Source organism: Talpa europaea (assembly GCF_964194135.1).
Source record: "Talpa europaea genome assembly, chromosome: 12".
Taxonomy (NCBI): Eukaryota; Metazoa; Chordata; class Mammalia; order Eulipotyphla; family Talpidae; genus Talpa; species Talpa europaea.
The window spans coordinates 8,804,373-8,827,324 of record NC_140079.1 but is presented as its reverse complement, the minus strand read 5'-3'; the positions used below and the strand labels follow the sequence as shown (position 1 = coordinate 8,827,324).

Genomic DNA, 22,952 nt, shown 5'->3' with positions numbered 1-22,952 from the left:
GGCCCTCAGAGATGGGGGAAATTTTAATTGTTTCACTATCTGTTCCTTTATGGAAGATGTTTGTCCACCCTAAATAAGGAAGGTCATGAGCTGTGGTGAGCGTGCAGAGGGAAGTGAAACGTGGTGATGGGGCCCACTGTGGTCAAGGTGGTCTTGGAAGGGGTGGCCTATGTAAGCATTCAGAACTTGACAGCTCATGCAAAGGCCCTGAGGTCGGGATGAGTATAATTCATTTGCGCCACAGAAGAGAAGTGGGGTTGGACAGGGCTAGAGCTAGTGGGGTTGGCCAGAGCTCTGAGGGGGTGAAGGTATTCAGGGGAGTAGTGCTGGGGCCTCGACAGAGCCCCACAAAAGGTGGGCAACAAAGAACCCAGGAAGGCTTTGCCTGAGCTCTGGAGAAGTGGTGGGAGTGGGGTGGGTCCTGGAGCGGGGGAGCAGATCTGGCCAGAGCTGAGCTCTCTGGCTGGGTTAGCAGGCAGGGGTGTGCTGCCCACCCCAGTGCAGGTGGAGTCTTCCAGGACCTGGATGACAGCCCAGAACTCCACCTGAGTCCAGTCCCTCCTCGGCCATGGGCAACTGTGCTCTGGGCCCATGGCACCGAGGTCTTTCTCTCAAGACGAGGGGGCATGAATCCTTGAGGATCCTTGAGGAACAGGTGAGGCTCAATAAATGACAACTATGTGTGACCCAGATGTTTACAAACAGAAGGCTCAGTTTCCATGGTGGTCTTGGTGGGGCCCCTGACCGTCCTGCTCCCACAGTCATGACTGAAGTGTGTAATGGGGGTTGGCACCCGCTGGGGATTTTCTATTGCTGCCAGCTGGATGGGGGGGTGGGGGGGTGCAGATGGCAAGCTCACGTGCGTGAGGATTACTGACGTGGGAGATTAGCTGTGTGACCAAGTCCGTCCAGAAGGTTTGGGGCCCAGCCCCAGGAGCTTCCAAGTCCCGGAGTTGGGGAGGCTTTTTGGGGCCCAGGCATCTGAGTTTGATTGAGGAAAAGAAACCCCAACGTTTTGTTACATTTGCCCTCTCCTGTGGCTCCCACATGCATCAGGCACCGGATTCCTGCCCGTTGGCCTTCCCTGGGGCTGCGGGGAAGGTTAGGGAAGCGGGTGAAGGGCGCATCACACACAAAGTACATGATCGAGTGCACTCAGGCACGGCCGGGGAGCCGGCAGAACGAGGTGGCCAAGGTCCCTGTGTATGTTTTGGGGGCGCGTGCAACAGTGAGCAAAGAAGTGGCAGTGATAACAGCACACAGACAAGTGCCACTCAGAAGAGCAAAGCAGAGGAGAGATAGATGGGCGGGGGGGGGGTGCTTGTTGAGGCCAGGAGCGGGCAAAATTCTAAAGAAGGTTGACAGGGAATGAGGGAGCATACGTCGTGATATGGGGAGAGTGTTCCAGGCAGAGGGCACGGCGTGTGCAAAGGCCCTGAGGCCAGACCCTACCTGGCTTGTTGGAGGAACAGTGAGGAGGCCTGTGAGGCTGAAGTAGAGGAAGGGGGAGGGAGGAAGTCACGGAGGGGGTAGGGCAGGCCTTGCAGGGTCATGTTGCTCTCAGGGAGGATGTGGGCTTCCATCTGAGAGGGGGGCAGCCCTCGCGGGCTGTGGGCCAGAGGAGGACAGGACCTGTGTTCCCAGGTGCCCTCTCGGTGCTGTGAGTGAAGCTTGGGAGCAGCATGACTGCAAGTGTGAGGTACTTGTGAGCGCCCCTCTAGGTGGTGTGCCCGGGCACTTGCACCATGGTGCGGAGCTCGGGAGTCCCTGGAGACGTCAGCGGAGAGGAGGGCAGGCAGGGGAGGTGGGCTGCCGTGCTGGGCAGTGCCTGCCCTTGAGGAGATGTGGGTGGTGCCACCTGAGTGTATTTTACTGGAGGTGGTGTGTATGGCCGGGTGACCACGTGAGGTGACCAGGGGGTGAGAGCAGGGAGCAGAGAGGCTCGGGAGCAGAGCCAAGAAGGGGGTCTCGGCAGCCACTCCTCCCCTCCGTTTCCTCATTTGTTATCTGGGGTCACAGACTTGCTTTCCTCTTGGGGTTTCTGTGAGGCTCAGAGGACTCCGCACGCGAAAGGCTCAGAACAGAGCCCAGGTGGGTGATGCTCGGGACACACATGACCGGGCAGCCCGGGGCCGGGTGCTCTGTGGGTCCCTCCGGCACCTACTTTGAAATGTACCAGGGATTTGTTTTATTTGGGTGTAGAGAGGTCCACAGATCAGGAAATAAATGCTCCTGAAAAGAGTTTGTTATAGTTCCCAGGGGGAGGGACACTCGGGGCACCGGCGTCACCAGGAGGCACAGGGCGAAGGCAAGCATGGGGCCCTACTGGGGCTGCTGCAGGCCAGCAGGGGCAGGGCCTGGCAGGTTGCCTAGTGAGTGTGCTAGGTTTGATCATGCGCAAGGTTCTGGGCTGTGGGGGTGGTCTCCGCTTGTCCATACCTGGCCTGGGGTTATTCAGAGCAGGGGGATGGGGTTTGTGAGTGAATTAGATCAGTGAGTGATTGGGGTGTTGCTTGGTTCGCATGTCAGAGGTGTACTCACGCAGTTGTTTGTGATCTCCGGGAGCTGGCTGACAACCTTCCAGGTCTGCAAGACCCCCAATGTCAAAGCATCATAAAATACAGAAAATAAAGATATGGGCTTAACCTAGCACAAGGTATACCAGTCCCAGCTCCCTCCAGCAGTGAATGAGACACTTTGTATCTGCTGGTCTTAGGTCTGTGACATGACATCTTGGCATAGTTGCCATTTGCATTTGTCTTAACATGAGTCAGAGGAACCCTTCATGTATTTTCCCCCTTTTTTTGTTTTATTAAAAATATACTCCAGCCAAGGGAGCAGAGACAACACGACACAAAGGACTTGCCCACCCAGATTGGGTGGGGAGAGTAGACTCACCTGTGCTCTCGCTCCAAAGGTGTTCTGTGCTTTGTGTTGGAGCTGGAAGATGCAGTGCTGCCCACTCCTGTTTCCCATGTCAGTGCCTGCTGCTCATTTAAATAATTTTTCTAGGGGCCTGGTTGTGCAAAGGGTTAAGATGCAATCTATGAAGCTGTCTGCAGCCACTGCAGCACAAGTTCAATCCCCGGCCAGGGGCCTACCCAAATGGCGCACGCAGCAGACCTCTCCTGACTCACCCGCTGCTCCCCTCAGCAGTGTATTTCTTCAGTCTGCCTGTTCTGTTCCCCACTCTGTCTCTGGTGAGTCCTCTCACCCCCTCATACCTCTGGCCTCTACCCCAGTTCTTGGATGCATAAATAAATAAATCTTTTTTAAAAAATCATTTTTCTTGGAAAATTTCCACACCTACAGAAAAAGTTGCAAGAATACCAAGGTGAGCACCCAAGGTGAGCACCCGTATGCCCTGCGCTGAATCACCAGGTGTTCACTTGCAGCACACAGCTTTCTCTGTCTGCATGTGTTTCTTTGTGTGTGTTTGGGGTTGGGGGGAGAGATTTGGAGGGTGGGTTTTGTTGGACCATTTAAGAGTGAGTTGCAGACACAAAGCCCCTTTATCCCGAAATATACATGTACAACCAGTTCTCATTAGTCACAGTTTTGTTCTATAAAGTTGCTTCAGTTACCTGGTTAGTGGGCCCCGAGCCACTACTCCGGGGGAGCGCAGCCTCCTGAAGCCTCCGGTAGGTACGTTTCACCTGGGGGACAGTACATAATTTGACTAACGGCACCTAATTTAATATTAGTTATGTGTTGCTAATGACAGGGGCACGTTCTGAGGAACACGTTGCTAGGTGATTTTGTTATACAAACATCACAGAAATTCGTTCACAAAGCCAGATACTACAGCCCACTCCACAGTTGGGCTGCATGGCACAGCCTCTGGGGACCTCTGTTTGATATGCCGGCCATCATTGACCAAAATGGCAAGAGGGGCTCGTGACCATCGCGTTGATTTGTTGACACTGAGCTCATGGTCGTCACCACTGTGACTGCTCCGTGTGCGAGGTGGTGCATGTCACAGCCTTCTTGCTGGCACTTCACCCTGCCTCTGGGGGCCACCTTAACAGCCAAAGAGCACAAACATTTTAGAAAGCATGGCCCTCAGAGCACAGCAGGGCTTGTGTGCCATGTGACAGCGCCACCTTGTCAGCCTTGGCTGGCATTTGTGTGTGGGGTCTCACTACCTTGATGGGAGCTAAAATACATTTAGCCGGTTGGCATATTTACAGCAGTTTGGGGGGTGGTGATGACCCACTGTCCATCTGGAAACAAAATCACAGTCTTAGCTCAGGTAGCCGGACCTTGCCCGAGCCAACCCCTAGCCTCTATTCTGGGTGCGCCCTCCCTTCCAGCCACACCAAACCCTTTCTTTACTGTTTCCTCAAAAGCATCCTGTTCTGTCACTGCAGGACATTTGTAAGTGCTGCCCACCCCCTCCTAGAATTTGTGATTTTTATTTTCCCTGCTTGAAACAAGGTGCAGGCCTGGCTCTGTCCCAGCCCACCCAAAGGACCTCTGACTCCAGCTTCTTGTTTCCCCCTGTGAGGTAAAGCGCTCTGGTCACACACCTACTGCCAGGTCGTGACATATGTCTTATTCTGTACTTTGCTTTTTTCCTAAATGCTTTTTTTTTTTTTTGATAACAGCTTTACTGAGGCATAATTCACATACCATACATTTTACCCATTTATGGTGTACAATTTATTGTTTTTTTTTTTACTATATTCACAGACTTGTGCAACCATCATCACAATCAATTTTAGAACATTTCCATCACCCCAAAAAGAAACCTCATCCCCCTTAGCAGCCCCTGGCACCACCAGCCCACTCTCTATGGCTGTGCCTGTCCTGGACGCTTCTTGTCAGTGGCCTCCCATGTGGCCTCGTGTCTCTGGCTTCTCTCGCTTAGCATCATGTGTTCAGGGTCCCTCCCCATGGTAGCGAGTGTCAGAGCTGCCCCCTTTGTTATGGCCGAATTGTATTTCAGTGTGTAGGTGAACCATGTTTGTGTCCCCTTTCATCACCTGACGGACACGTGGGGTGTTGACTGCTGTGTAGTCATGCTGCTGTGAACGTGTGTGCACGTTTTTGTGTAGACAGATGTTTTTGGTTCTCTTGGGTAGATATCTGGAATGGAGCTGCTGAGTCATATGGAAACTCTATGTATAACTCTTAGAGGAAGTGCTAGACTGTTTTCCAAAGTGATTGCCCCGTTTTGCAAAATTCCCACCAGCAGTCCAAGACAAAGAGGGTTCCAGTTTCTCCCCATCCTTTCCAACCCTTGTATTGTACGTATTTCTGATTCTGACGTCCTCGGGCATGTGAAGTGGCAACTCACAGTAATTGTGATTGCATTTCCCTGACAAGTAGTAACAGCTATGTACTTGTAGCCATGTGTGTCCTTTTTGGAGGCATGTCTATTTAGGTCCTTTGTTCGTTTTTCAATTGGGTTATTTTTCTTTTTATTATTCAGTGGTACGCATTCCTTATATATTCTAGATATAATTTCCTTATCAGGGACATAATTTGCAAATATTCTGTGAGCTGTCTCTTCACTTTCTTGATGGTGTCCTTAGAAGCTAAATGATTTTATTTTGAGGAAGTTCAGTTTATGTCTCTTATTCATGCTTTAGTTGTCACATCTAAGAAACCTGTGCCTGACCCAAGATCTTAAAGGTTTGTTTTATTCTTAGAGTTGTGTAATCTCAGCTCTTACATTCATGTAGGTTTATGGCCTGTTTTAATTTTGTATATGGTGTGAGGTGGGGATCCAACTTCATTCTTTTGCATGTGGCTATCCAATTGCTCACATCAGTTGTTGAAAAGACTGTTTTTCTCCTCTGAATTATCATATTACCCTTGTCAAAATCAGTTGACTTGAATGTGCAGGTTTAGTTCTGGATTCTGAGTTGATCTGTTTTAGACCATAATTTTTTTTTTTTAAAGATTTATTTGTTTTTATGTATACAAGCACTGGGTACCGTCAGAAGCATGTGAGGGCAAAGGCAAGAGAATTTACCAGAGCCAGAGCGGAGAACAGAACAGGCAGACTGACGAAACACACTGCTGAGGGAAGCAGCGGGCGCGGTAGGAGAGGTCTGTCGCGCCATATGGGACCCTCACCGGCAGCCGGGGACCGAACCTGCGCTGCAGAGGCTGCGGGCAGCTTCGCAGCCCAGCACTCAACCGCTGCACCACCAGGGGAGGCCCCTTGGACCATCATGTCACTGGACTTTTATTAATGTCACTGGACTTTTTGGTTGGCGACAGACAGCCCATACAATGGGGGTTCCAGTAGGCTCTCCCATATAGCCTAGGTGGATAGTAGATTGCCACTCTGACATTCACACAACACAGTCACATAAAGATGCATTTCTGAGAACATTACTTTGTCATTAAGTGACTCATTACTGTATTCCTTCAACCTCCTCGTTATGCCAGTATCACCCTGCCTTGATTGCTGTATTTTTTTAAAGATTTATTTATTTATTCATACAAGAACTGGGGTATAGGCCAGAGGTGTGGGCGGTGAGAGGATTCACCAGAGACAGAGCGGGGAGCAGAACAGGCAGACTGACTGAAATACACTGCTGAGGGGAGCAGCAGGCGAGGCAGGAGAGGTCTGCTGCGCCATGTGGGTAGTTCCCTGGCCGGGGATCAAACTCGTGATGCAGTGGCTGTAGACAGCTTCATAGGCTGCATCTTAACCCCTTGTGCCACCAGGGAGGCCCAAATGCTGTATTTTTGAAGTAAATTTTAAAATAGGAAAATGTGAGTCTTCCAACTCTGTTCTGCATTTTGCTTTTTAATATATTAAGTGTGTCCTGGCTCTTGGTTTCAATTAATACAGCTTTATAGTTGCCACATTCTTCTAAGCAGCTGTATCATATTTTGTTGTATGCCTTCTAGCCATCCATTTAATTTGCTTGTCACCTCTTTTGTATATCCCACACTGTTTTTGGTCTAGCTAGGGTGATGGATGAACAAGAATGACAACCTCTCTCACCCCGTGTAGGAAATCTTGTGTGTACAGGGCTAGGTAGTAAATGTCTTACTTTGTGGGCAAGATGGCTGTGTCACGACCAGTCAGTGGTGCTGTTGTAGGGCACAAGCTGTTGTAGGGCACAACATGTAAACAAAGGGGTGTGACCTTCTGCCAATATTACTTTATTTATAAAAACAAGTGAAGTGCCAACAATTGCTCTGAGCACTCCTTTGTAGGCCTTTTAGGATATTGCGGACTCTGACAACATAATCTGTGAGCCTCTTAAACCATGTCTTTATAACCATATTAAAGTTCTCAAGCAGAAAGCTCTAGAAGTGGAATTGTTGGCCAAAGGGCATGTGTGTTTGTAATTTTGCCAAGATGTGTGTCCCCACCCCTTTGCAATAGGTTTCACTGATTTCAGGTAGAAGAGAAGCGTGTGCAAAGGCCCTGGGGCAGAAATATGCCTGGCACATGTGAAGAAGAGTGAGGAGGCCATGTAGCAGAAGCATGATGAGCCAAGGGGAAAGTAGGAGGAGGCATTATGTAGCTATTGATAGTTATCTCTCGACTTGCTCTCCTTGTTTTCACCCTTAGGGGCCAGTTTGAGACCTCAGGTATATAGTTAGCTATTCCTAAGAAACAAGTTACCCCAAAATCAGTGGCTTAAAATGATTGTGAACATTTATCATCTGTTTCTATGGGTCAAGAGCCCAAGTTAGCCCCAAACCTCATGACTCAGGGTCCCTGATGAGGCTGCAGTCAGTGTGTTGGTCAGGACCACTCCTCTGAAGGCTTTACTAGGGGCAAGGGGAGCTCTCTCGATTACGGCTCCCTCACATGGCTTTGTGTGGGAGTCCTCAGTCCTGCAGGCTGCTTGAGCATCCTCCCTCCTTACGGCATCATGAGCCGCTTCCCTGCGTCAAGTGAACATTCTGTAGCAGGAGGCCCTGTAAGAGCACAGGCACTCGCTTCAGCCATGTTCTGTTGGCCACACCTGCCAGGTGTGACAGGAGGATGTGGACAGCAGGACCGTCCTGGAGGTTAGTCCATCAGGGAGCTAGTTTGTCCTCAGAACCTCCCTTTTTATCAGTGGAGTGACTGTAGCAGGGGTATGAGTGTGCCTTGGTCAGTATATGCCTGCGGAGAAGACCTGATTCACAGGCGCTCCTGTGTTTTCCTGAGAGGCCTAAGGGTGTCAGTGTGCCAGCTGCTATGGGACTTTGGACAGGCCCTGTCTCTCTCAGCCCTTTGGATTTCTGGAGGCTTTACTCTGCCCCATTGGGGAGACTGGCCTTATGGGGCTGCTGGGAGTGGGACTCAAATATTGGCAGAAAAATGTGGGCCCAGGCCTGCCCAGTTGGCCTGGAGCCTGACCAGCAAGCATCACTTGTAAGCAACATGGGCGAGGACCAAGGGGGCCTCCATTTGAGTGGGCCAGCCCGCCTTGTGCCTCTCAGAGTTCTAGAATCCAAGCATCGTGTCTGTGATCCAGCCGAGCTGCCCAAGAGTAAAAATATACCTGGAGAGGAAAAGTGGGCCAAGAAACCTGGCACATTAGTCCCAAGATAGCGCGTGATCTCCATCAGGCACTCGTGGCGGCTCTGTCCCTGGATCTGCTCCTGCCTGCTGCCCCTCTAGCGTGGGGACCTGCAGGTGTATGTGCCACATTGGTGACCTGGTTTCCCCTCCTGCCCTGCCCTCTGTACCCAGGCAGAGGCTCCCGGGATCAAGGAACCCCACCTGTCCAGAACTGCACAGGCGCTGGCGTGTGGCCCAAGGGACTTTACTGTGTGACTTTGTGGGGGATGATTGGAGATGACCAGGGGCCAGCTGGTGGGACAGCAGCTTGGAGGGGAGATCAAGGCCTCGAGAACCCCTAGGCTCAGCAAGACTTGAAGTCTGCTACCCCACCGTCCTCAGTTACGCCTGGCATGCTCGTGAGGGGCTACATGGTCAACATTTTCACCTTTGCGGGCCGCATGGCTGCTGTTGCAGCTGTTCAGTCCTGCCACTGGGGAAGGATCCGCCATGGGGACTGGGAAGGGAGTGGGCCTAGCCTCAAACAGGCGCGGAGGGCTTTGGTCCGTGGGCAGTGTGCTGGCCCTGAGCCACAGTGACAGATGCCCCTCTGTACATACACCTGTTCTTTCAGCAGCGCGAGTGGGGTTTCTGTCTCCGCATAGAACATACTAACACGCTTCCTCTTGGAGAGGAGAGCTGTGGCGGGCACTGCTCGGACCAGCCCCGCCCAGCACCCGCTGAACATTCCGCCCTCAGTTCAGCACCCGCCGGGTGAGTGTGAGTCAAGTTCATGAGTTCTCTTCCCTCTGCTCTTCCTGGCTTGGCTTCTGCCGCTCCGGGGTTTCTCGTTCGGCAGATACCTGGCACCAGGCTGGTGTGGGAGTCACGAGGAGAACTCGGGGGCTGTGCTAAGGAACTTGATGTTGCTGGGAGCCCCCTGAAGGCAGGATTACAGTGCAGAGTGCCGGAGGGACGGGCCCAGGCTGCCGGGAGAAGATAGAACTGGACTGCTTAGGTCTCGGGCTGGGTAGGCAGCAGCAGGGCCCAGGGGTGTGAGGAAACTGAAAGGCCAGGGACCTGAGACCCTGGGCCAGAGTGCAGCGAGCAGGAGGGAGGTGGGAAGCTGGGGGCCAGTGGGGGCCAGGCAGGATGGGCATTGAGAAGGAGGATGGCTCGGAGACAGGCAGGGCAGGCGGGTGGGGTCAGGTGGGTAACTACCAGAGGTGCGGAGCAGGGGCGGGGGGATGGTGAGTCTGGCTCCCAGGTGTGAACTGGGCCCTGGCGGCTCCCCTCACCCCGCTGTCCTCCCCGGCCCCGGGATGGTATGGATGATAGCTGACTAGCTCCGCTGCACGCCGAGGGCTTAGCAGAAGGTGGCATTGGCTCAGAGACCACACAGCCAGGTGTGCCCAGGCAGAGAACAAGCCAGTGGACGTGAGGTGCACAGGCACGCCTTGCAGGGCTGGGCTGAGCTCCGGCAGGGACTGTGTTCTTGCAGAGCTCCTGGGGGAGGAGGGAGAGAGGAGGTGAGCAGATGGTGGCAGGACTCCAGGCCGAGTGCCTGAGAGAACGGTGGGGGCGCAGCTCCATGTGGAGGCTCAGGGCCAGCAAGGACATGTGTGGAGGGACTCTGGCCTCGTGGCTGCAGGCTTGACTTGGCCGGCTGGAGGGAGGCTGCTGTGATTGTTGACCTGTGCTGCCTTTCACAGTGTCCTCCCCGGGCCCGCTGTCTTCCCCAGACCAGATCAAGTGCCTCCATGCACGTGAAGGGCAGCAGGGTGGTGGTGCGATGCTTGCGGTGGCACGTGGAGACTGCCCTTCTGTGCTGGGGCCATGCTGAGCCTTGCTTGAACGAGCCCTCAGATTCCTCAGGACACCCTGTGAGGCTAAAACCACTCTTACTCCCTGTCAAAGGTGGGTGAACCACAGCCCAGGGAGGTTGAGGTTGGCTCGGTTAGCCCACTCGAGAGCAGCCAAGCTAGGAAGGGGCTCACCAGAGCCCCTGTGTCTTCACCAGAGCTGGCACTGCTCTGTTACAGTGCTAAGACTTAACCCCTTGGCCACCAGGGAGGCCCTCAACAAGTATTTTACATACCCATAGACAGCCCCCCACATACCCCCCACCCACACACACACATTGCTGACTTCAGAGCCTGGTTATTCTTTGGGAGAGGGAAAATTTTGTGGGGCCCCAGTCGATCATGCCCTTCCAACTCTGACACCTGGCCTAGCCCCACTTGCACTCTGTGGCTTTTTACAGGAAACTTGCTGACCCCTGACTTAGGGAATAAACAAGAAAGGATTTGTTTAACCTACATAGTGATACATTGGTGTCTTTTATTACCCTGCACTTTTTTCTGGGTGCTTAAAATTTTTTCTTATTAAATATTAGACAGAGAGCCAGTTCCCTCTGGAGCAGTCTATCACCCAAACAGGGTTTCGCACCCAGAAAATGCTGAGTTTGGTGTCAATCAATGAATGAATGAACAGAATATCATTTGGGATGTTGATTATTTGGAACATTTTTTAATTCCTTACTTGACACCATTCACCATTCCAGGTGGTTCAAAATGATAAATGCAAAATCCTAAGAGGTAAAAATATTCAAGAGGAAAAATGGTTTCCCTTAATGCCAAGACTCTTTTGGAGACTTGTTCTCTGCTTTGAAGTTCTGGAGCATTTCCTGAATTGTCCTGCTGATGAGGCCTGCATTTGCTACCCAGGTAGTTGTTGGGTAAGGACATGGAGTTTTTCCTGGGACTGTGGGTGTGATGCTCCAGCTGAGAATCGAGTGATGGAGGACAGAAGCCAGCCATGCCAGATGTGGGGATGGCACACACATTCCAGGCCACAGGCACAAGTGCAAAGGCCCTGAGGCCGGAAAGTGCCTCTCAAAGCTATGCTGAGTGAATGTGTATGAACTGTGACATGGGGCCTGGAACACTGTGCTCAGCAGTGTCCACGGCTACCTGTGTGATTACTCATGCCTTGGGCAGAATCCTCCCAAAAAACCTGTTTCTTCAGAATTTGAAACAAACTCTGGTCTCAAATGTCAAAATTCCTCTTTAGCTTGGAGAAAAAAAGATTTTAACTGTACTGAAAAATTTCAACTGTACTGAAAAGTTGAAAGAATTTGACCACGAGTACGTCTACACCTGACATTTTACTGTGTCTGCTTCCTCCCTCCTTACCCTGTCCTTAGATCTGTCCCTCCACCCGCCCATCTATCCATCCAGTCCTCCATCCAGCTAATTTTTTTAAGGATGTTTTTCAAAGTTGCAGCCATCAGCACATTCCACTTTTAGTGTGTGTATCATTAACTAGAGTGTGATATTTTTCAACGTGTCTTTTGAAATATTAACTATCACGATCAGCTATTAACTATGGAATTCTTAGCCTATCCCAGCTTAATGCTGGTCATAAACGTCTTTGTGAAGCAAAAATGTGAGAATTATTTATTTCTGCCATTGCATGGTGTTGCCCCCTGATGCACACCTAGTCATTATCCACAGGTGTGAAACAGGTGATGGAAGGGCTTAGTGTGGCTGGAGCACAGGGAATCCCCCATGTCTGTTAACCAGAGCAGGTCACCTACACTTGACAGATAAAAGCTAACCTAATGTGACACCAGGAAAAGGCAGTGGTATAAAGGGTAGGTGGTGGGCGCACCCAGCAGGCCACCTTCTCTTCCACATACTTGCGGTGTGACCTTGGGTGGGCTGCGGGCGCCAGGCCACCTAGCTCCACTCTTTACCTCTGCTGGCCAGCCGGTTGGTTCTCCTGAATTCTGTCCAATTGCGTCTTTGTCTTGCCAGTCTTCCTTTTCTGTTTTCTTGTCTTACTGTGTTGGCGAGCACCCCCACTGCCGTGGAAGCTCATGCCTGCTCCCCTTGTCTTGTGGTTGACATTAGTGTGTTTGCCATTAGTTTTTGCTTTATATTCAGTTCTAGTGAAGGCAGTTCTTGCCCCTGCCCATTTACCCTCCTCCTTATCTAGTTTCTTAAAAGATTTTTTTGGAGTTGAAATTCTTGTTGAACTTTTTTGAATGCTTTTCTGTATTCTGAGATGTGATCATAGGGTATTTCACCTTTGACTTTGGATCACTTCCTAAATTTCCCCACGCTGCTGTTTCCCCACCTGTTAATATCGATTATGAAATGAGAATTGAGATAGTTAGATCTCATGGCCTCTGGCTCAGGTGCTCTGAGGTGCCCTCTGGCCACCGTGGGGTGGGAATGCGGATGAAGGTGGGTGGGGCAGCTGCACTGTGAGTGGTTATCTGGGGCCTTCTGTTTCTAAATCTGCTTGTTTTTTTGAGAAACCCAGGTTTTTCTCGGAAACATTGTGATTTTATTTATTTATTTATTTTTATTTCTACAAGCACTGGGTACAGTCAGAAGCGCAGAAGGGTGAGAGAATTCACCAGAGCCAGAGCGGGGAACAGAACAGGCAGACTGACGAAATACACTGCTGAGGGGAGCAGCGGGCGCGGCAGGAGAGGTCTGCGCACCATGTGGGACCCTTGCCAGTGGCCGGGGATCGAACCAGCACTGCAGAGACTGTGGGCAGCTTTGCAGCCCAGCGCTCAACCGCTGCGCCACCAGGGGAGGCCCTGATTTTATTTATTTTTAAAGATTTATTTATTTATGCATACAAGAACTGGGGTACAGGCCAGAGGTGTGGGGGGTGAGAGGACTCACCAGAGACAGAGTGGGGAACAGATCAGGCAGATCTGCTGAAATACACTGCTGAGGGGAACAGCGGGGAGACAGGAGAGGTCTGCTGCACCATGTGGAACTCATGCTTCAGTGGCTGGTGATAGTTTGATAGCACTGGCTTTAACCCCTGCACCACCAGGGAGGCCCCCAAACATTGTGATTTTAAAAATTGACTTGACTTACTTCCAGTTTTCCAGTGGTAGAAAAAAAGGTCAGGTAGGGCATTCCCTGTGTCATAACTGGGACTGGAGCCAGGAGCTTGGGCAGTGGTGGCGGGGATTGGCGGGGTGCGGGGAGGGCACGCCTAGGCTCACACCTCTGCTGGTCACTCCTGTGGGGACTGTCAGGTGAGTATCTCAGCTTATCAGCCTCAGGTTCCCACCCCAGACTTGGGGGGCGCAGTTCCCCTTTCATGTGGTCAGGGTGGAGGTTAAGATGAGCTGGGGGCCTAGTTCGCACAGGTTCTCAGCAGCAGTGACTTGGTGCTCCATCTCTCCATGCAGTGGTTTCTCCATCTGAAGCGACCACCTCTCCCCAGCTGGGGTGATAGCCTGAGTGGGAAGGGCTGGCACAGCCACAGCCCCAGCACACCCCACGAGTTGGAACCTTTGCTGTTGCTGCCATAGTGCGCTTCTGAGTCAAGGGAAGTGCAGCGGGTCTCGGGCGATATTGCCCCCAGGACTATGGGTGATGTCTGGAGATAATCTCTGGTTCTCACAAACTGGGCTGCTTCTGGCATCCATTGGGTGGACTTGTGATTCTCTTACCTGGTTTGGTTTGGCTGGGCGGTTCTTTGGGTCTCACCTGGGTTTGACCACATGCCATGGGCACCAGCTCCATGATGGCTTCTGCGTCCCCACTGTGGGCTGTCTGCCCCTTGCCCTGTGTGCTCTCCAGCAGGGGCCCTGTGGGGACCTGGTGACTCAGGGTTCCCAGAGAGTGGAACTGCCAGCTTCCCCATGCCACCCTGCCCCTTCCATCACATTTTGTTGCGTAGAGAGGTCATATGGCTACAAAGAACCACAGCTTCTTTGATCACAGGATCCTTAGAGTTTAGCAAAGAGGATGTCCAGGTGTCCAGTGGGAGCGCCCATCCACCCTGGTCCTCATGGCTGAGCCTGATTGGGGCCGAGGGCTGCTTCTGCCCCTCAGAAGGGGTCCCAAGCCCCAAGCCATGCCTGTGGAGTGCCCTGCCTCCCTGGAAGATTCCCCACACAGCCTCTGTGCCTGTGGTCACTGGCCTGTGGCATAAGGGACCCAAAGGACACAGGTCATTCCAGCTGACAGTACAGTAAGTGCTTCCTGGTCTCCAGGGTTGCTGGCCCTCTCTACCTCGTCCTGTGCTTTCTTGTTTATTTTGAGTCCCAAGGAGCTAAGCCCTGTCCTGGGTACCAGGACCCCATGCTGATCTGATGGACACTGCAACCCCCGCTGTCCCTTCCAGTGGTGACCCTCTTCCCTACACTGAGAGCTCTGCGGTATCTGTCAGTGGGCACCCTAGCAGAGCTGGTCCCCTGTAGTGGGAGAGATACCATGCACGAGTGCCACGTGGTGCTGAGTGCTGGAAAGAACAAGCAAGCCAGAGAGGTGAGGAGAGTGAGTAACCCTGGTGGGACTGCTGGAGGCTGTGGCTGGAGGATGACCTCTTTGAGGGGTGACATTTGAGCCAGGTTTGGACAAAACAGGGAGCAAACTCTTGTAAGGATTTTGTTTCTTGGAAGGGTGTTCCATGGCATGTGGTCAACCCCAGGTGAGGAAATAGCCCATACAAAGGCCCTGGGGCAGGGCTGTGCCTGACTTGTCGGAGGCATAGCAAGGATGCCTAGATAGAGCAGAATGAGGAAGTGGGGGAAAGAGGGAAGAGGTGAAGGCAGGGATGGGAGTAGGCTGTGCAGGAGCTTGAGAACCTGAGCTCTACCTAGAGGGAAGTGGGCGCCCTCCCAGAGGGTTATAGGAGAAGAAGGGGCAGAACCTGACTCAGGTATTCATGGGCGCTGTCTGGTGACTGTAGTTATAGGACAGACTGGCCAGGGTCAGGACAGCAGCGGGGCCCAGTGGACAGTGATAGGGCTAAGGGGAGTGGGAGCAGAGAGCAGTGGTGGGTTCTGGATCAGTGAACCCAGTGATTTTGTGGAAGGACACATATTCAGGTCCTTGCCTGGGTCCTGGAGTTTACAATCCTTTGGGAACTTTCCCTGCCTGTTTCCAAATGTTTGGAAACACTTGGAGACTTGTATGTGTGCAGAGGGGAGAAGAATGGGTGTCTGTCCACCCATCTGTCAGCCAGTCAACAAACACTTGCAGGTGTCTGTTAAGGGGAGCCCAGTCCTGTGGCACAGCTGTGCTCTTGAGGTTCATCCTGCCTGGGGGCTGCATAGAGCCTGCTCTCCCCCGTCACCCCTCTGTCAGGTTACACTTCCCCCTCCCCAGGCTATTTTTAAAACTTAATTTCCTTGAAAACAGGGTGGCTCATTCAGAAGATAATTGGTCACATCCTGGGCTGGGAGGAACTTGGATCTTGGTAAGGTCTCTGCCATCTTAGGCCCTGCAGGTGCTGCTGGTTGAGGCTGTGCAGGAAATTGCCTGCCAGCCCCTGCAGCCATGACCTTGAGCAGCTGCCTGCTCCTCTGGGGGCGGGTCTGCTGAGGACGCCTGAAGACCCTGGGCCTGTGATTTCAGCAAGAGCAACAGGGAGGCTGGCCCTGGCGACAACACTCTTTGGTGGCAGATGTACAGGGTTTTACAGGGTCCTAGCAAGTGAGCACGGCCTGTGGGCATCAGGATTGGGGACGGCCCTGAAAACAAGAAAGGAGGTGACTGAGGTGACCCCCACAAGGGGATACTAGGCAACCTGACACATAGGTGCTGTCTTAGGGACAGGAGGGGAGGGGGTTCCTTCCAGGCAGAGGTAGGACTGCACCTGCCGGTTCCGCTTGCTCTTTGTGACCATGTCAGGTGGCCCCAGGCCCCAGCCAGCCCTCCCTCTTCTCAGATCCTGCCCTGCCACCTTTCTGTGCACCCAGGCCAGCGTGTATTCATCCCTGCCCCTTGCTGACCAGTGTGCAAGTCAGGCAGAAGGGGTGGAGCCACAGAGTGACAGCACAGAGACCCCAGGCACAAAGTGGGGGGACACTGAAGGGTCTGACTGTCTGAAGGGTTATGGCTGTGGGGCAGGGCAGAGCCAGCCAGTACTTTAGAGGGACACTAGTGTTGGCGTTGCTCTGGCCTCCGCAGGCCATAGGGCACCGGAAGACCAGGGTAGTGTCAGGACTGCTAAGGCAGGAAACTCCAGGATGGGGCGGTGGACCCCAGACCCAGGAGCCTCTGGGAAGCCAAAAGGGGGATAGTAGGGTAATCCACACAAGTCTCAGAGGCCAAGCACCCCAATTGAGCTTTAGAATGTTCCGCTGTGGTCCACCGTGACTTCCTGCCTCTTTCTTCTTCCTTCCCCCACACCCCAGATGCAAGCTCATGAATTGTTCTGCTGTGGGGTGGCCAAAGAAAATATTATGTCACTTTCCAGACCTTTTCCGCCATCCGCTTGCCGCCGGCTGGGCCTTGGGATGGGCTGAAGCACAGGTTGGCCCCTGAGGCCAGTGCCTGGGCTGGGAGCCCCATGCGTGGGCTGCCATGGGCACATACGGCCTGCTGTGACCCTCATGTGGCCGGGGTGTCCCATTCAGCTGCCATCAGCCGCGCAAGTGCCCACCTCAGACTGTCCTGGGGGATGCCCCTTTAGTGATCCCTAAAGCGCACCTCCAGCCTCAGTTTCCTTATCTGGACCAACCCCTCGTATCTGCACAGTTGGTGCTCAGAGCTGGAAGAGGACCCAGTCGGAGCCTCAGTATCTTGGGTGTGTCTTTAATTGAGGTATCATTCATCTATCATAAGTTTAAGTTTCAAGTGTACAATTCAGTTTTGCATATAATCACAGTATTGCATACCCGTCATTTATTCTAGAACATTCTCATGTCATGGAAGGAATTCTGTTCCTATTAACAGTCAACCCTCCCTCCCCCTACCCCACAGCCCCAGGCCTGAGAAACTGACCCTCACCTGGGTGTCCCCCCCTCCCTTTTGGTACCTAGGACTGGGTCCTTGGCCTTCTTCCCCCTCCCCCAGACTCATCCATTCTTTGGGCTCTAACCCTGTCTGTGTCCCCACGATGCCACAGTCTTGTTGACAGTCCCTTGAGGTCCAGACTCAGGATCCAGCTGTCCTTCAGAGTCTCCACAAGGAGGGTTACAGGGAATCTCATACTCATTACAGCCACGCTGTGCCTCACCATCCCCCTGAACTTGCTTCTCCCCCACCCCCATCTCTGCTGAGGCAGCTTAGTCCTTCCCTAATTGCTACAGTCAAAATCCTTAGTCATTCTTGACTCCTTGCTTTTCTTTACTCCGCCTCCAGTAAGCACAGCCTGTTTGTCTTCAGAACTTTCCAGAATCTGCCCACTTCTCCCCCCTCCTGTGTCTCTACCAGGTCCACCCCATCTTCTCCAGCCTGGGCCAGCCCAGTCCCCTCCACCCTTGCTTCTCTGCAACCCCACCCTCCTGTCCTCCCCACAGCAGCCACCAGAGGGCGCCCAGGAGCACCAGAGCAGGTCCCTGCCAGCTGCCCACTGCCCTCCAGAGCGCCCACTCCCCTGCGGTACAAGCTCAAGTCTTCTCTTGCTGCTCTAGCCCCTGCCTGTACCCTCATATTGCCCCCCTGGCATCACTCCACTATCCAGCCATTCTTTCCCTGCCACTCCTTGTGAGCATTGAGGTGCGAAGGAGGCAAGTTTGTCCTGGTCACCACTTGCCTCCCTTCCCCCAAGGCTGACACTTGGTAGACACCCCACGTATGAGTTTCCTGTTGCAGCTGCAGCAAATCTCTGCAAACTTGCCTGAAACCACACTCCCGTGTCATCTCCCTTTCTAGGGGTGGGGAGTCTGACACTTGTTTCCCGGGTGGGGGCAGATTGGCCCGCACAGGGGGGCAGGCTGCTCTTCCCAGGCCCCAGGGGACCCATCTCCTGCCTGTTCCAGCTTCTCAAAGAGCCACATCCTGGGCTCAGGCCCTTCCTCGTCCTCACAGCCAGCCGCGCCCTGAGGCCCTTCCCCACTCTCTGCCTTGGGCCCTTTTCCTCCCTCTATGAGGACTCTCATGAGCACCCTGGCCCCCCCTCACTGCCCAGGAATGCAGGATGCTGCCCATCTCAGGTGCCTCAACTGCATCACCTCTGCAAAGTCCCCTTTGCCATGTGAGGTGGCAGATCCACATGTTCTGGGGACCAAGGTGCAGCTGTGTGGGTTGCACATCTGCTGACCACTCACTGAATGACAACGCTCATAGAAGCTGACGCAGAGACTCAGCGAGGCCAGCGGAGGGTGGGTCCTGAGGGGAGCATCGCCCACCCCTCACTGAGAGCCCCCTCCCCTGGGACTCTCCCACGGAGCTATGTCCTGGCACTGGGTGCTGTGCGGAGTGGCGCCCGGCAGCTGACTTTCCAGCTTACTCCCTTGAGAGGGGCTGAGAACTGGCACCACTGCCCCGTCTCAGGTCCAGCCATTCCCCACTAACCACAGCCACCTAGGCCCCTAGCACTCTCCACAACACCAGCATGCCCTCACCAGAGGGCCTCGGAGAAGAGGCCACATGGCCTGAGGTGTGGCGCACTGCTGTGTCCCCCTTGCCACTCCTCGTTAGGGCAAGTTCCTTCGAGAGCCAAGTCTCCGGGTTACGCCGCAGCTCCCGCCGTGGGGCGGACGGCACTGTGTCAGTGCAGTTACTCCGCATGTCTTTGGTGTAAAGGGTGGGTCACAGTTGGGGGTGATTGCTCCCCACTGCTTCTCCCTTCTGGGGAGGTCCATGTCCAGGGGGTGTGGGGTGTCAATGTCCTATTTTCCTGCCATCTCTGTCCTGTCTGTGGCCACCGTTTCCCACGCAAGGTCCTTGTGTCCCTCCCCAGAGAACTCCCAGGTGTGTGAAGGAGGGACAGGGTCTGTGTCACCTTGGAGACCCTGGCACAGAGGGTAGGGCCCCTCGGTGAGGTGGATGGCCACCTGGCACGTCCAATCTGATCTTTCATCTCTCCCTCAGGTTTAGCCCAGAAGAAGACAGCCCCCACTGAGGTGAGTGTCCTATGGGCCCCACTGACCACCTCCTCCTAGAAGAGGTTGAGGAGGAGTCTAGATTGTACCTGGCCCAGCTTTGCCCTCCTATATGACCTTGGGTAACTTACTGCCCTCTCTGAGCCCCAAGTGTTGGTAAAGTGTCCAGCCATTGTCTTGGTTTTGGGGGTAGTGGTGAGAGGCTGGGGAAGGAAGCGGCCTAGGACCCACTCTGGGTAATGAGGGAGAAGAGAGAGTGGGGAGACCAAGTGGGACCTCCATGAGGGCAGTGTCCCCGAGCACGGGGTTGAAAGGGCAGCCCTTTATCCTCCAGTGTGTGGTGCCCCTTCTCCCGCAGCCTCGCACACTAGTGCGGGTCTCTTTTCCTCCACCCTACCCCTACCAGCTGTCTTCACTGTCTCCCAGCCTTTTCCCAAGCATGTCTCCTGGTGGTGATGGTGGGGCTGCCTGTGAGCCCCAGGCTGGCAGTCCTCAGCTCAAGCGGCGCAGGTGGGACAAGCACTGTCCCTGCTTAGAGTGTCCCGTCACTCTTGAGAGCGGCCTGCAGAGTCATATCTGAGCCCATTTTCCAGGAAGCAGCCAAGGGTTAGAAGCAGCCAGGTGTGTTTGCTATGCCTGCGTTGCCGGAAAAGTCCCCTGGCCCTTTGGACCTGAGCGCCCTGTGTCCCCTTGAAGCCTAGTCTCCTCTCCTAGGATGCCACCTGCCACATGGGCTCCTCCTAAGGACTTTATCCACCTGCCCGGGCACCTGGAAGGCCCAGGCCCAGGCCCAGGCAATAGGGCAGTGGCCAGCCAGGGAGAGATGTGGAGGGACAGAGCCCGCAATTCCTAAGGAGAGGCCGCCCCCTGGTGGCCAATGTTCAGAACATGGGGCACAAGGCAGAGGCGCCATGGTGGGTGGAGGCATTCAGGAAGCTTCCTGGAACCCCATGTGGGGACAGTGCAGATAGGGCACGAAGGACTGTGTGGACTCTTTAAATGGTGTCAGATAAACACAGTGGGTGCCTCTTAAATCTCAGTGATGGTGGAGCCACCACAGGGGCACCCGGCTCCTGTCTCTAACCCCAGGCTGAGCTGGCTTCCCTGTTTCTTCAAATGCCACGGTCCCTTTCCTCATTCTCCCCTGTGAAGTTGCACACAGAGTCTGTGGCTTTCACAGGTATTTGCTGGGGTGACCCTTGTCTTGCCTGTCATAACTGTCCCTATTGAGTGGATAGGGACTGGGGGGGTTGTTGAACATCCCACAGTGCCCATTGACAAGGCCCCAGTGCCAGCAGTGCCCAGGGCAGAGACTGAAATCAGGACTCTCCCCGCACACACGGCCAGGTTGGGGTTGCCTCTCTCCCTGCTCTTCTCAAGGGTCCACAAGTGCCGGTCTTTGTATGGACCCTTGTGGGTGTTTGGCATTGACCCCTGTGGTGTTGGGTCACCCTTTCTGCTCCAGAGCCTGTCCACACCGGCCCCACATGGCCAGCCAGGGAGCCAGCTGGGCATGGTGACTAAGCCCCCCTCTTGCCAGGATTTCCAGAACATTTTGACCCGGGCAGTGGCGCTTCCTTGCTGATTTTTAATACTTCCTGCTTCCTCTTCTGCAGGTCCCCTTGATGAGCGGGCAGCTGGGCCCTGCCCATGGGAAGAAGCTGGGTCATCGGGGTGTGGATGCCTCTGGTGAAACCACCTACAAGAAGGTTCTTCCTGTGCCTTTAGCTGAATTGGGAGGGTGGTCATCTACTCCCAACACACACACAGGCTCCCCCAGGCTCCCCTGGGGTAGGGTGGGTGGGCAGGGACCATGGTCACTTGTATCAAGGCAGGTGCTGTCTGTGGGGCCTCTTGATGCAAAATCCTTAGTCCAGGGGAGGTCCTCCCACGTGTCGTCACCGAATGGGTGGGCTACTGGGCAGCGTCTTCCGAGGCTAGCCTGTGAGCTCATGACACGCAGTCCCCCAATACTGCTGCCTCATCTAGAGAAAGGAAATGCAGTTCCCTCCCCTTCCCTTGGAAAATGCAGCTCAAATGCGACACTGATAGAAAGTTCTGAGGCCAGGAGAGTGACCAAGGAACCCCAGAGCCTGGAGCTGTCAGTCTTGTCCGCCTCAGCTTTATCTCCTGACTGTAGCAGCTTTGCTGAGAATACACACACCACGTGATCAACCCTTTTGAAGTTTGCAGTTGGGTGTATTCACAGAGTTGTGCAATCATCACTACAGTCTGTTCTAGAACATTCCATCACCACTAAAGGAAGCCTTGTCTACATCAGCGTTCCCTCCCCCAGTTCCTAGCACCCGTGAACCTTCCACTTTCTGTCTGTGAGCTTGCCTTTTCTGGGCATTTCACGTCAGTGGGCACACGCTGTGTATTCCTTTGTGTCTGGCTTCTCTCCCTGAGCGTCATGTGTTCGAGGTCCCTCCCCACGGTAGCAAGGCAGAGCTGCCCTCCTGGTGACTGCATCATGTTGCCCTGTGTGGGTGGACACAGCGTGTGTGTGTGTTCACCCCTTGATGGACGCTTAGGTTGTTATGCCCTTTGGCTCTTGTGAGGTGTGCCACTGCGACCATTTGTGTACAAGTTTTTGTGCAGAGTGTGCTTTTCTCTCTTTGGGGGAGATACGGAGGAGTGGAGTTGCTGGGTCAGATGGAAACTCCATGTGTAACTTGTGGAGACCTGCCAGACTTTTCCACGGGAGCCACTGCATTTCCCACTCCCGCCAGCTCCTCTGCCTCTTCGCAGCGCTTGCCGTTGTCCGCCCGTCATCACATCCATCCTCACAGTGACCGCCTCACTGGCTTGGGTTTGCATTTCCCTGATGGCTGGTGGAGGGCAGTACCTTCTGGCTCACCGCCCCCATGTGTCTTTGGAGAAAGTGTGCTCTGTTGAGGATGTCTCGAGGGTGTCGAGCACAGAGAGCATGGTCAGGCGATGTCAGTGCCTATCGTGACGGTGTGAATCACGCACTAAGTGATTAGAAGGACCCCAAGTCTGTAGAAAAGAAATGAGGCTTCATTCAGTAAATTGTGCCTCCCCCCACAAAGAAAACCCTGACAGTGGATAGACCCTGACTGGGTAGGGACAGCTTTGAGATGTTGGAACCTTCCAGAACTTTTGTAGAAACAGGCCTTGGGTCTGCATAGGGTGGCAATCTGAGCCACAAGGTTGTGTGTCTCAAGTGAGGCCAGCAGCTGTGACAAGTTCCCACACAGCTTTGGTGGGTCAAGCTACAGGCTGGACACCCTCCGTCGCCCTCCCTGTCCCAGGGTGTTTCTCTTCTGTCTCTCTCCCAGGGGAGAAGAGGTGGGCAGGGATGAATCCTCGGGACCCTGATGCATGGTTATTCCCGCAGACCACTTCTTCCACCCTGAAGGGTGCCATCCAGCTGGGCATTGGCTACACTGTGGGCAACCTGAGCTCCAAGCCAGAGCGCGACGTGCTCATGCAGGACTTCTACGTGGTGGAGAGCATCTTCTTCCCCAGGTATGTCCTCTGGCTTCCTTACCTGCAGTGGTAGCCTCACGCCTTTGGCAGCGGGCTCTGTAAGACAGCGGCCTATTCTCCCATCTCCCTTCTCTGCTGAAAACGGCACAGACCTTTGCAGGTGTGTCTTTGGCCTTGAGGGCCAGCTGGGTGTCAGTCAGGGGGGACTTGGTACAA

At 53.9% G+C, this 22,952-nt stretch overlaps 1 protein-coding gene across 4 annotated transcripts in view; it reads left to right on the top strand.

Annotated features, from left to right (window-relative positions):
- The window catches only part of PIP5K1C (phosphatidylinositol-4-phosphate 5-kinase type 1 gamma), a gene marked incomplete at its 5' end in the record, with an annotated part of 49,460 nt that overhangs the window by 5,113 nt on the left and 21,395 nt on the right, over positions 1 to 22,952 (top strand). For 2 of the 4 annotated variants that reach the window (XM_084249656.1, XM_084249654.1), the window contains 3 exons: positions 19,273 to 19,304; positions 20,900 to 20,992; positions 22,645 to 22,775. In XM_084249656.1, coding sequence (XP_084105782.1) covers positions 19,273 to 19,304; positions 20,900 to 20,992; positions 22,645 to 22,775 — 256 coding nt within the window. The remainder of the gene's footprint in view (positions 1 to 19,272; positions 19,305 to 20,899; positions 20,993 to 22,644; positions 22,776 to 22,952) is intronic. The other 2 variants (XM_084249655.1, XM_084249653.1) reach the window with 1 other exon arrangement.